This window comes from Grammomys surdaster, unplaced genomic scaffold (genome assembly GCF_004785775.1).
Source record: "Grammomys surdaster isolate TR1022 unplaced genomic scaffold, NIH_TR_1.0 126121, whole genome shotgun sequence".
Classification (NCBI taxonomy): domain Eukaryota; kingdom Metazoa; phylum Chordata; class Mammalia; order Rodentia; family Muridae; genus Grammomys; species Grammomys surdaster.
Window position 1 is genome coordinate 3,976,101 of NW_021620929.1, and position 13,537 is coordinate 3,989,637.

Here is a 13,537-nt window from a genome sequence, read left to right on the forward strand (position 1 = left end):
TCTCTCTCTCTCTCTCTCTCTCTCTCTCTCTCTCTCTCCCTTTTCTGGTGCTGACAGTTGTGTTCTTGTGTGGCTAGTGATGATCCCACTGGGATACCAGTTTCTCCAGGTCTGAAGCTGACCTGTTCTGCGGACCCCAAGGTGAAGGTCCCCAAGTCAAATGGGGAAAATCCTTGGTGGTAGTAATAGTAGCCTCAGTTTATCAAACAGGGCATCATCCCTGCATAGGCTGCTCCATGGATAGACCAAGGAGGAGGCATGCCAATGAATCCCCTCCAATTCCCCATCTCTGAGGCTGATGTGGGACCAGAAAGATGATTTTGAGGATGAATCAAGCTCGTCTCCAATCTGTCAAAAAGAACCCTTTCATGGGGCTAGGGAAGAATTGTAGAATTTTATATATAGAAGGTCCTTAAAGGGAAGCCTGGCATGAAACAGAGCTTTTCTCACCTAGTTTTCAAGTCAGACCTTTTAAAAATCTCACCATCCACTTGTCCTTTGGATTGGTTTGCTTTTTCCATTAAGTCACTCCCTGAGGTTGGAGTGAGCATCTGCTACACTTGAAGTCCTTGACAAGGAGACAGGAATCCCAACCATATGAGGACACAGATCCTTCCCCCAGGAGTCACAGTCTGCTATGGAACACAGATAGGGAAAAAAGAAAATCCCAGTCTATTGTGGAAATAAAGTAATTTCAACATCTACAGGTCACCAAAGATGATGCCTAAGGGATGGAAGACCACAAGACAGAACAGGCAAGGAGTCCTGCATCTACCTAGAGTTCCCTGACCAGCACCCACCTATAGTTCCCTGGCCTGCACCTACCTAGAATTCCCTGGCCTTTTTAATCCACCCACCAAAAGGTTTCATAATATTCAAGACCCAGATTCAGTTCTATGACGTCAGCTTTTAATAGGTGACTTCTGTCCTATATACAGTGATCCCCTTGAGAGTTGAAAGACTCTGTGTGTGTGTGTATATGTGTATGTGTGTACATGTGTGCATGCATGTATATCCAATTATTCCCTAATATGCATTTATGAGCTTCCATATAAAAGTGCTGTGCTCCAAACATAGAGCCTGTGTTCCTCCCCATTCTACCAGCTTACATAGCAACCAAGCCATTCTGAGCTAATGATGTCACCTTTGTCTTACCATCCTGAAGTCAAGTCCTTTGCATAATTTTTGGTATTTTCTTATAAGAAATTTATTACTCCCCCTAATAAACAAACATACATAAGTATAAAAATTACTATACCTACACATGAACACACACACATAGACATATGCATACACGGAGAGGGAACATTGTGTGGAAACACTGTGTTAGAGACAGATAGACATGAGGTTCCCAGAGGGCCCACTTAACTAGGCCTCCATCTGTCAGCATTGTGGAGGCCCAGATACTTCCTCATCCAAAAAGTTCTTTAGAGGAGCCCTTTGGTGGAAGATTAAATCTGGAAAGGATAAGCAGGGAGGCCATGTGTTCTTAGGAGATGTAGCAATGGCAGCAAAGACAGAGATGGTGGTCCAATCCTGGCTTAGAAACATTTTCAGTTGGAAGGTCTTCAAGGACTAGATGGGCAGCTGGACAGTGAAGGAGGAACCACCTCCGCACTTAGGAATCTCATCTCAGCTGCCTACTCTGCCACCAAGCTGGCCTGCTCCTTCCCTTTCTCCCCAGTAAACAAAATAAACATTTAAATAAACAAAAGGTTCTTCCCCCAACCCCTAATTTTAGCTCTGAAGTTTAATTACCAGAATTCAGGAGACTGTCTCTAACGATGTCTTCGCCATCCAAATATACCCACAAATTCTAAGCCCTTCTGGAGGTTTCTGAAAAGCCATCACATGGGATATCTCATTCGTTCCTAGCTGAGGCAGAATGGCAGCTGGGAGTTCAAGATGCTCATTAGGGACCTTTAAGGAGACTGGTGCCTAACATGTTCCTTTAGATGCTAAAAGGCTAAGTATTGTATTCAGCACACTGCTTAAGAGCTGGAATTCTTAAAAGGTCATCAGGGTTTTAGACTTTAGCTCCTCCACTACTAGCAAGCTGTGCACTTATGGGCAAGTCACTCAACCTCTATGAGCCTCAGCTGTTGACTATACAATAGATGTAACTGATGGAAGCCAGGTGAAGTAGAAGAGGTCTGCCTGCCGCTGAATATCTGCTCAATGAATGACAAACACTGTATGTGGAGTACATACTCTCCAGGGACAATGAGCTGGAGGTAGGAGGGTGTGTCACCAAGGGTCTTGCTGTGGCTCTGAGCAGGTCACCTGGAGTCCCCATTCAGCACTGCCAGAATGACTAGAATGTGAAGTCAGAGCTTACTCGACACAGGTTTTCCGGGAATCCTGTTAGGTGAAGCAGTAGGGTGGGGGTGACTTCTAGATTTTCCCCTTGGTTCCTTTTTAACAAACTGCTCTGAATGCCAACTGCAGTTACCTTTATTTAATCACTCCAAAGACTCCTCTGTGAAAAGCGGGGTAATTAGGCCCAAAATATATCACCCAGAGGCTTATTTTAACTACCCGAAATAAAAGCTAAATCCCAGTTTCAACAGAATTACCAGATCGCTTTCCTTCCCAGAACTCCGGGCAGTGGGCATGTTTTCTGGTTGATTTTTGCTGTGGGGGTGCCTGGGTTAGGTAAGGGGAGAGGCCAGTCTTCTTTGGGATAAACAGGCCTGCAAGTTTGCCTTGATCTGCAAACTTCAGGTGGGACAGTGTCTCTCTAGGAGGGAGACTCTGGTGACATTGTTCACATCCTGTCTCAGTGCCACTTGGTGTGTGACTTTAAATATGGTATTTCCACTCTCTGATTTGCAGTATAATGTCTAGCCTTGGACAGAATGGTAACTACCGTTGCCTTAGAACTCAAGACAGGGTTTACACACCACTGGGTCAAACTTTCTTGTTCCATGTGCTGACTAACATCTCTGAAGGGTACACCTGATGTCACAATACGGGTGGCAGCATCTTCTCTGCCTTTTGTCCGCAGAAAATCAAGGTGCAGCTTATATACTGGATACAAGCACTGGATATGAACCTGGCACATTTCACATAGGAACAGCTACCAGGTAAAATGTGTGGTTCTTTAAGATCATTTCTTTTTTGCAATTCACCCAAATCAGCCTTCGTAAAGGAAACAAAGAAGAGAATATTAGCTATATAAACACTTTTAGACTAGGTTAGAATGGAAACACCAATAACTGCAATCGATATGAAATATTTATAAATATCTCCAATATATCATTGTTGACCAGTTCACACTATGACAGACATGGCTAATCAATTTGGTTCTTCCCACTGAGTCAACATGGAGCTCCTGCAATCATTTTCATAACAGTATTTCAGGTAAGACATACCCAATCAACAAGAGTGGGCTTGGGCAGCCCAGTCTGCTTTATGACCCTGACTTGAAAGCTAGGGAAACAACAAAAGACAAGGTTTCAAGATGTTAAGATGCTGCACATTTTGATAATTCTCTGCGGAGAGAGTGTGGAGCCCTTCTCCTTTCTCCCTGTCTCCCTTAACCAAGTGTCACCAGCCACACCCTCTCACCATCAAAGTCAAGCTCCTTGGTAATTCAAGGATTACAATAAACAATCTGCTATCTGTCGATTAGAATCTGGCAGAGAGAAAAGGAAAGGCATCAGGCCTCCTGCATCCTTGATTTTAGTTGTTATAGACTTTCCTTTGTCCATTTGTCCTCTCCAACAATCCATTGTTCAGACAGGTGATTTACAGAAAAATTGGGAGTGGTCTGTAGCAAACGACAATTTCAATGTGCTGAGACAGAGGAGCCTCTGTCTGCCCCATAGAAAGAGGCATGCTGCAATCCCCCCTGCCTCCCAAGCCAAGGTCTTGTTTGGGATTTCAGAAGCGCTAGACACAAATGGCATGTGTCAAAAACATTGATTGTTTAATATTCCCAAGCAATGGAAACTAGCCAATAAAAATCATGTCTGGAAAATTAAAAATGATGGGTGAAATGGGGATGATTCCTCCTTGTTGAATCGCAATTTGAAATTAAATTGGAGCCTTGGGCACTGAGACAGGGACCCCTGACCCCTGAGCAATTACTTTCTACCATAGTTCTCTTTACTTTGAAGGAGGTCTTTCTATTCTTGGAATTGCTAGAAAGGCCCCTTTTGTGAAATTGGAGCTGTCTTAAGAAAACACCTTTTGGGGTTTCCTTCTATCTTCTATTGTTCCCAATTCAATTCTCTCTTCATTGTAGTTAAATCAGCAAATGGGAGTCACCAGGACTAAAGGCTAGCTTGCAACAGCATCTCCACAAGGCTCTGGGACCAGACCAAGGGACAGAGAAATTAGGAACAAGCCAGCCTTACATCACCCCTTCCTCCCTAACATGTCTCCAGCTGTTACTGCTGAAAGCACACTTAGTTAAAAAGAAAAGACAATCTGGGGGTAGACACACGGGTATGCTTCCCCTGCCTTCCAGGGAATGCTTCACCCATTCATTAGCTACTTAATTTACTCAGTGAGTGTGTACTGAATACCCACTCTGCACAAGGCATTCTGCTAAGGATAAAGGGACAAATGGAAAACAGTCCCTTCCCTCAGGCCTCTTCCAATGTAGGAGAGAAACAACTTCGGAGCCTCTTCTAAGGATAGCCCAGGTTCTCACAAAAATGCCAAAGAGATGAGTGAGTACTCTGTGGGGGTCCATGCACTTGAGTACAGTGTGGCTAGGATGTGCACTGATGTGTCTCACAGCAACTGCAGGAAGATGTATCAACTACTGGGCAGACAAACGCAACCTCTTGAACATCATATGGAAATAGAGAAGAGGTAGGGTGAGCTCACAAACAAACAAACAAACAAACAAACAAAATGACTAAAAAACAAAACCACAACAACCACCAAAGGGCAGATGACAAGAAAAGATCTCAGTAGATATGTTGTGAGACCATACATTAGGATTGATAGAGTCTGCAGTCTTGTTTATGCAAGAATGTAGGGACCAGACACTTCAGTCATGGCTTGTAGAATGTAGGGTGGCACAGTCTCTTTGAAACACAGTTGGACAATTTCCTAGGAAAAATACTGTCACCTCAGCTATTCCACTACGAAATTTCTACTCAAGAGGAATTCAAATATGTTCACACGAAACCTATAAGGAAATACCACAGCAGCATAATCTATAATAGCCCAAAGTTGAAGACAGTACCAAAACCCACCAACTAGTACATGGATAAGAAAACATCATGTTCATACAATATGATATTATCCAGCAATATAATACATCTATACAATATAATATTATCCAGCAATAAAAGGAAACAGAGCGTGCATGTTCCCAAATATGGATGGATGAACTACAGAATGTGCTCAGGAAAGAAATCAGGCATGAGAAATCAAACTTGTGTGATTTCACCTTCTGAAGTTCCCCCAAAGAGGCAAATGGATACAAATAGTTGCTTAGGAAAGGGGAAGGGATGGAGAGTGACCCCAAAGTAACCGAGGGTGCAGAAAGGAATGACCCTGACTATGTTACTGTGATGGTCATACAACCATACAAAAGTGCTAGAACGCATGAAAACTAGTCTGCTTGGTGTTGCACATTCTTGTCAGGTTTAGGCAGGAGGTCACCAGGCTGAGAAGGCACAGGAAGGCATGGTAGATGATACAAGATGCTCAGGCAGTGAAGAAAGCAAGAGTACTACCCAGGTATATGCGGGCAATACCCAGACCTTTCTGAATGTTTAGATAGAAAGTCAGATGAAAGACTGAAAGAAAGAGTAGTTGAGGCCACAGCAGACACTAGAAGGTGAGATTGATCTGAATGTATTTATGAGCCATTTTATAGGCAGTGGGGAAACGGCTGAGCAGTGGGGAGTAGGGGCATGTCCTGGCAAAGAATACCAGACAGCAAGAGGAATGTGTATAAAAGACTCATAAAAGAAGCAGGAGTGAATGAGAACTTCTCCTCCATCACTTGCTGTAGTTGATAATGCAGACAGACAGAGACTCATTGGACCAGATAAGAAGGAAAATAACAATAGAGACCACTTACTTAGTGCTTTCTACAGTTCATACCCTGTTCTAAAGAACTGCTGCTCTCAAGGAAAGGCAGGGAGGTAAGAGCCTGCTATATACAGAATGAGCCAAATGGATTGATGATCACCTTCAGATCCATTCCAAAGGAAAGGAATAAAGATTAGGGAGGTCTTAAAATGCTTATCTAAGGTGCGCTCCGGGAGCCACACATAGGAGGCTGCTAACTCTGTAAGAAATGGTGGTACTTCAGCTCTGGAAGGATGCTAAGTGAGAAAAATGACAAACTGTTTGCAAGGCTGTGCAGCCCAGGGAGGTAGGAGATCCTGGCACTGCAGGACTCTGTGTGTGCCACCAAATCTTCGTCTGCATATCTGTCTGTCTGTCTGTCATCTATCTATCTATCTATCTATCTATCTATCTATCTATCTATCTATCTATCTGCCTGTCATCTATCTGTCATTTCATGATGGGGGATGGAATACTGGGCCTCACATAGACCAGGCTCATTCCCAGCCTAGCCTTGCTTCTTTAGATGCATATAACACATGGTAAGTAAACAGGCTTAGAGAGAAAATAAACAGGTGTAGAGAGGAGTAGACAGAGGCAAATTCATGGAGGACTGTGGGACTCAGGCTCCTTTTAGGGACTACACTCTCTCCAGCTCCCATTAGAACATATGTGATAAACTGGGCTCTGTATCCATGAAGTAGGCTGTCATTAGATAAACACAACCATGGATCTTCCTAAACTACAGTAAAGCAGAGATGCCAGTATGCTGTTGGAAAGCTGAGCATAGTTGTCAGAGAATCATACAATCTGTCAGTACTTAAATGTTAGGAAATTTTTCATATAGTATATCTTAATTAAAACTTTTCATTTAATATATTTTGATCATACTTTTCCCTCTTCCAATCCTTCTCAGATTCTCCACACCTCCCAATTTCATGTGGTGCCTCCCTCTCTCTCTCCTCTCTCTCTCTCCTTCTCTCCCTCTCTTCCTCTCTCTCTCTCCCTCTTAAAAAAAGAAAGAATATCAAAACATATAGACAGACAAATAGACAAATAAAAATGCTAAAACAAAATGGAACAAAGCCATCCCCCACCACCTCCCCCCATAAACTCATGGAGTTTGTTTTGTGTTGGCCAACAACTAGGCCATGAGCATCGAGGAAATGAGAGACTGAAGCTCTCATCCCAAATGAGATGACGTCATCAAACCTCAACCCTCAAGGTTCAGGGATCTGAACATCTGTGAGGAAGAGGAGGTAGAAAGACTTCGGAAGTCAGAGGTGGTGGAGGACTGCAAGGAAACCGTGTCCTCTGGATGAGACAAGACTGGTGCTCACATGAACTCACAGGCTTAGGCCAGCTAAATCTCAGTACTGAAGGGGAGACATAGACACCAAATCCTGTCCCAATCCGGGAAAGTATTTGTAATTGATCATCTGCCAGGAAAGGGAAAATCATTTTTCTCCAGTGGAAAGTCACTGGGTATCCACCACGCTGCACGGCAGACCCATGTCCAAGAATAGTTACCCATCACAAAATGTACAGGATGATTTTTGTCCTGTCTCAGGGATGTGGGAATTCTGTTAACTATTACAATCCTATCTAACATGGCAGCAGTCAGTCTGAGCTGAGTAGCACTGGTCTTTACACATCAGCATCTCAGCTTGGTGCACTCCATCCATCCACCCACCCATCCATCCATCCATCCACCCACCCATCCATCCATCCATCCATCCATCCATCCATCCATCCATCCATCCCATCCATATCTTCATTTGGTATTTATTGAACATCTACTATGTTGAATGCTGTTATGGGACTCAAAACACAGCAGGGATTTTTTTTTTTTTTTTTACATTACTTCTCAGGACTCCCGTCCTCACAATGAGAACAAGACAATAGCCAAATAAAGCCCAGAGGAGACCTGCTGGGAAAGATAAAGAACCATGTTCTAGCTTCTGAAGCTGGTTCAGGGACCCCAGTGCTACAGACTGGCATCAGGACCAAGAAGCCTCTCTGATTAGGTGATTCCTGGACCAATCTGATTACAGTGAGAGAACCCACCTGCAGATAACTAGTAGAATTCTGTTTATATGCAGGAGGAACACATAAAGGAATGACCAGGGGGAAGGGGGTCCCCAGAGCTGACAGCAGTTTGAATTTACTCCTGCCTGAGATGAGAAACTGCCAGCGTGTTTGAGCAGGAGAGAAGCATGGCTGGGTGTGAACCCTACCAGGAACTCAAAAGTTGCCCTAATTTAGGCAAGATGGGGAGAGGCCACACTGTTGGTGATTTGTTTGTTTGTTTGTTCATTTTTTTGATTCGGGAGGGAAGACATTAACACAACAATCTTCCAGGGAACAGCAATCTTCCCTGCTTCAAAATAGAGAAAAAACAGAAAAAATTACCCCTCAAATTACCACTGACCTGGGTATACTAGAATGCAATAAAGAAAACGCTGACATGACCGACCACTCCATGGTTCTGTTAAGGGGAAGGTTTTTGTAGGTAAGAGAGAGAAAATATCCAGAGGCATCTGGAAGAGTCCAGAGCATAGAGAAAGAGAAGCCAACCAGACCTGGCCAGGGTTATGTGTAAGAGGAGGGAAGATAGCTGTGGGGAGGAGGGGCTTCTTGTCACTACAAAGAGTATCTGGGAGAAGGGAAGCCTGGGGAAGTGAACTGGGCCAGGTTGCTAGGGCAGGGGTTTGAAATGTAAAACAAGTACTTGTGGGTGGAGACTCCTGAGGCAAGCATGGGCTTTGATTTGGAACCAAAGGAGGATGCTGGTGGAGCTCTGTGTCCCTTCTGTCAGAGGTGAGGGGAATGATTCCTTTTAGCAGATAAGAAGCAATTTCACAGTTCCTATTCACCAGAAATCCTCGTATAGTCCTTGTGTCTGGATATATGGACTGTCTGGTAGACTACCTAAGACCTAACACAGGCAGAGTTCACATGATAAAGCCACTTAGAAAATCAAGCTCTTAGAGCCCTGAACCTAAGCACCACTTAAGCAAGGCCAAGCAAAAAAGGACAAGGATCTGGACTGTTCTACCTTTTTCTCTTATAAACACTCTCTCCTCTCTCTGTTTACTAGTGACACCCCACTCCTGCTGGTGTATCTCTACTTGATAGACTGTAAGTTGTACTTTATTTTGACAACTTGAGCTAGTGCTCAAATCTTCTTAACTCAGATGGGAGAAAACCTCAATCTTTCACGCATAAAACGAAGCAATGTCCAGTGTTGGCATTCAACAAAGGCCCCCAGAAAACTCCACTCTGAAACTTTGAAGAGTTTAAGGTTATTTGACAGGAAGAAGGGTCTACTCACAATCAAAGCGTGATCTCGGCCCATCGTGATGACTGTCCGGTTCACTGTGCGAAGCAGCTGGACCATGATCTCTTGGATGTGGTCATAAGTGAAGACCTACAATGCATTGAGAGACAACACTTATAATTCTGACACTGGACCAGATCACTCTCCCAAAGACACAGACAGGAGTGACCAGATGTAGATCATGTGCCTCTCAAATTGTCTGGTTCCATCAAGCTCAGCCAGACATCGGTCTTTCTCCGGACATGTGTCCCCTACTCTCCATCCCTGTGTCCTCCCAAGACTCAAGGGAAGGAGGGACAGGGAGGCTCTCTCCTGACTTCTTTATTTCTATAATTCTTTACCCTGTCTTATCACTTCCTATAGCTTGCATCACATAAATATGCCATTCCTGGTTACAGTACTAAATCGTTAGAGTACTTACTAAACACCTGGTACTCAGCCAAGCACTTCACCCATTTTCTCATCAAGATAAGCAACATTATAATCGCCGCTATTCAAATGAACCGATAGAAGCTCAGAAAAGTGAAGTAACTTATCTGGGGGTTACCCAGCAAGGAAGTCAGGGGGAAGAATTGAATCTAACAGTCTGGCTCCAAAGTCTGCCTCTTTTTCACTTTCGGGAGCAACAAGGACAGGGTCACAGATCTCGAATTACTGCTGAGGCTTGCCCATTTGTCAAGATGAATATAGTCTCTGTTTTCAAGTGGGCAACTTCTCGCTCCTTCTGTGACTTCTGATCTTTCTTCTGTTAGAATATCTTCAATGCTGCATATTCATTACTCTTTTATCTTTCCTTCATTCCTTTACAATTGCATCAAATTTATATAATGACCTCCACTCAGCATACTATTCCCCAGGACTACATTCCTTGCTTTACCAAAATAGATATTAAAAGTACCCCCTTTCCTTTAGACCTCCCGAACCTGGCTTCTTTTAAACGGCCATTCCTTTTTTTAGTCCAAAGAGCATCAATTAGATTGTTCAGGAAGTTTGGTATTTAAAGCGTAAAACTGTGACATTCTATCTAATTTTCTCTGAAAGTCCACAGTGTGACGACTATCTAGGGGAGTGTTACGAGATCAGGTGGACTTGACTTTGGGCCCCACCTCTCCTAATCTGAGCTGGGTGACCTTGGGCAAATCAGTTTTCCTCTCTGTCTTGCAGCTTCTGTATATATGAATGTGGCCAACATCAAACTTGAGTTACTGATTTGAGGCATCAATTAGTGACCAAGCCCTCCTGTCCCCAGAGTCCTGAAGTGTCCTCCTACGTCAGGAGCTGAGTGACTCCTGCACCTCAACATTCCCCTGGTCTGCATCAGCATCCTGGCCAAGCTTGCGGATTCTCTGCACGTACCAGAAAGTGAAGTCTGAGGCAATGCATAATATAAACCCTGGCTGATATGGAAATGTCACCCAAAGAATGTATAGCTTATATGCAAATGGAAAACTTTCAAGATGATAAACCTGTGCTAAGCTGTAAAAGTGCAACCACAAATCAGCCGCTCTTAATTGTTCCGTGCCAGGCAAGTGGAGGCTAACCCAACACAAGTGTCTTCCAGGCCCAAACTAAATGGTGGCTTGTAATTGAAATGACAAAATTAGTCTTCCCATTATGGCCCGGGCAAAGAAATTAATCCACCCAACCTAAACACATTGCAAATTGCGGTGATATTTTTTCCTTTTAATAATCATAGACTATGATATCTGGAAGGGATTCTAATTGTTCTTTCCCTGATTAAGCCCCGTGAGAAGAAGAGAGCTGGGGGTGGATAGGTTACGGTGGGGCCAACCCATCTTTTTGATTCACCCTGACCCCCTCTGTGTTTTCTGTGTTTTGAAGTATGGAACAGTATAACAACTGGTCTGCCTTATCACCCCTGGGGTGAGTTTTAGTAAGAGAACCTATACCTGAATCACAATCTGAATCCAGCTGTCCCGATGGTGTGCCCTTTGTTTCTTATTTCAATCCTCTGTTGAAACTAACTGGGAAATCCTCCTGTGGTGTGAATGCTTTTGGTGCTGCTCTTTCATTCATGAAAATACCCTCTTTTAAGAGGGGAAGTCCTTTCAGGTCAGAGCAGGCAGGAAGTGAACAGCACCTAGTTGGTATTTTGTAAGACTGCTTTGTTTTCCTTGGGTTCTAAGGTGAGTTATATCTATGGCAAATGTGCAAGAGAGGGAAAAAAAAGACCCCCAAGCTTGAAAAGAAAGCAAAATAAGGATTACATGACATTTTAATAGAGCATTTCTGATAAAAAAATCAACTGAGGGGCCTCTCTCGGGAAATGCAGTTCTGACAGACTGTCCACAGCTGATTAGACGCCAAAAGTTTATATCTCCACAGAGCTAGAGAATTCCACAGGGGTGAGAGGTCGCCGTGTGAAAGATAGCATTCAGTGTTGGTTCATTGCTTTGGAGCAGGATCTGCCTTTATTACTCTGTGCTAACACCACCTATCTGAGATCTGATGGTAATTTTCTGTCTCTTCTCCCACAAAAGATCAGGACTTATATATTTTTCCTAAAGATTTATTTTATTTTTATTTATGTGTGTCTCTGTGGATGTGTGTGCTGGTGCCCTGGAAGGCAGAAGAGTGTGTCAGATCTCCCGGAGCTGTAGGATTAGATGGTCATGAGTCACCCTACTCAGTATGGATGCTGGGAACTGAATGTAGGTCCTCTGAGAAAGCAGGGAGTGCTCTTAACCACTGAGTCATTTCTCCAGGCACCAAGGTTTATACACTTTTAGGCAGCTCATTTGTTATTTGCCTTGTTTCCCATTTCATCAGTGAAGTAAAACCTTGACACATGTCAGGTTGTAATTGGATGACCTGATTTTTTTTCAGCATGTTGAGAATTCTATCTTGACACAAGGGATGTTGAACAATTACAGTAGATACCTATATAGAATGTTATTAATTTTTATGAAAATTATAAATGTGTATGATTTTTAGAATTTCCAAAAAGGTCATTTAAAACAAAAACAACAAAATCCTGGGTTTCTCCTTCATCGCGGCATCTTTAATCCTCCAGCTGCTAGAGCTGTGACTCTGGTGTTTATGAGCATGTCATGTATGACAGGTTTACACCGTTCCATTTCTAAACAGTTTTTTCCACCCACTTGGTGGCTACATAAACAGAGGACATGACTGCTTCAATGTATTGTTGAGGAGAAGGGTTTATTGTAGGTACGAGGGAGAGCACAGCCAGAGGCATCTGGATGAGTCCAGAGTAGGAAGAAATAGAAGTGAACTGAACATGACCAGCAGGCTGGATCTGGCTGTGATGGGGATGGGAGAGAGTGAAAGAAAGACAAAGAGAGACGGACTGAGAGGGGAGAGGACAAAAAAGTAGGGACCAAGACAACACATGGCCAAAACGACTGGGTTGTCAGGGAACCAAAAGCTGGGGGAAGCAATGCCAGTGAGCTGGAGAAACTTGTGGGAGGGAGTGGGGTGGGACACTCAGAAGTCTATGCTAACATGGACTCTGAAGCAGGCATTTGGGATGCTGAGAGAGCCCGGAAGCCAGCTCGTGCTTGGTATGCTAATAGGCGCCGCAGTTAGCCATTTGTCCAGAGGTTCTCTTGAACCTGACAGTGGTATTCCTTGTTCAGTGTCTCACTTGAAAGTTGACTGCTTCACTCTTCCTCATCAGGCCCATGTCTCCTCCCATTTCTACTTCTGAACATGAGAGAATGATTATGGTTTGATCAATATTTAATATTTAAATGTTCTGGACACATAAATATCACTTTATCTGAGTTGTAAACCATGGTAAATTCTTGTATTTCTGTGTGTATATGATGTATGTTTATATATGTCTATCTGTATATGAATATGTGTGTATGTGTGCATTGTATGCATGTGTATACATGTGTATCTATCTATGTGTTTATGGTGTATGCATTGGTATGTGCATGAACATATATACTTATGCCTTACAGTGGCCAGAGGTTTCCTCAACCACTTTCTACTTTGATATTTTACTACTTTGTTACTTGAGACAGTCTCTCGCTGAATCCAAAGGTCTTCCATTCAGGTCAAAGTACTTCTGGGAATTTCTGTCTTCCCCTATCCAATTTCTAAAGACTGAGGTTAGAGACAAGATTAAGGACGAAACTATATATATATATATATATATATAGTTTCGTCCTT

At 43.3% G+C, this 13,537-nt stretch overlaps 1 protein-coding gene across 1 annotated transcript in view; it reads right to left on the reverse strand.

The window, feature by feature from the left end:
- Dock2 (dedicator of cytokinesis 2) overlaps positions 1–13,537 on the reverse strand; it is a 414,603-nt gene that overhangs the window by 200,398 nt on the left and 200,668 nt on the right. The window contains exon 27 of the mRNA XM_028756478.1: positions 9,374–9,469. Coding sequence (XP_028612311.1) covers positions 9,374–9,469 — 96 coding nt within the window. The remainder of the gene's footprint in view (positions 1–9,373; positions 9,470–13,537) is intronic.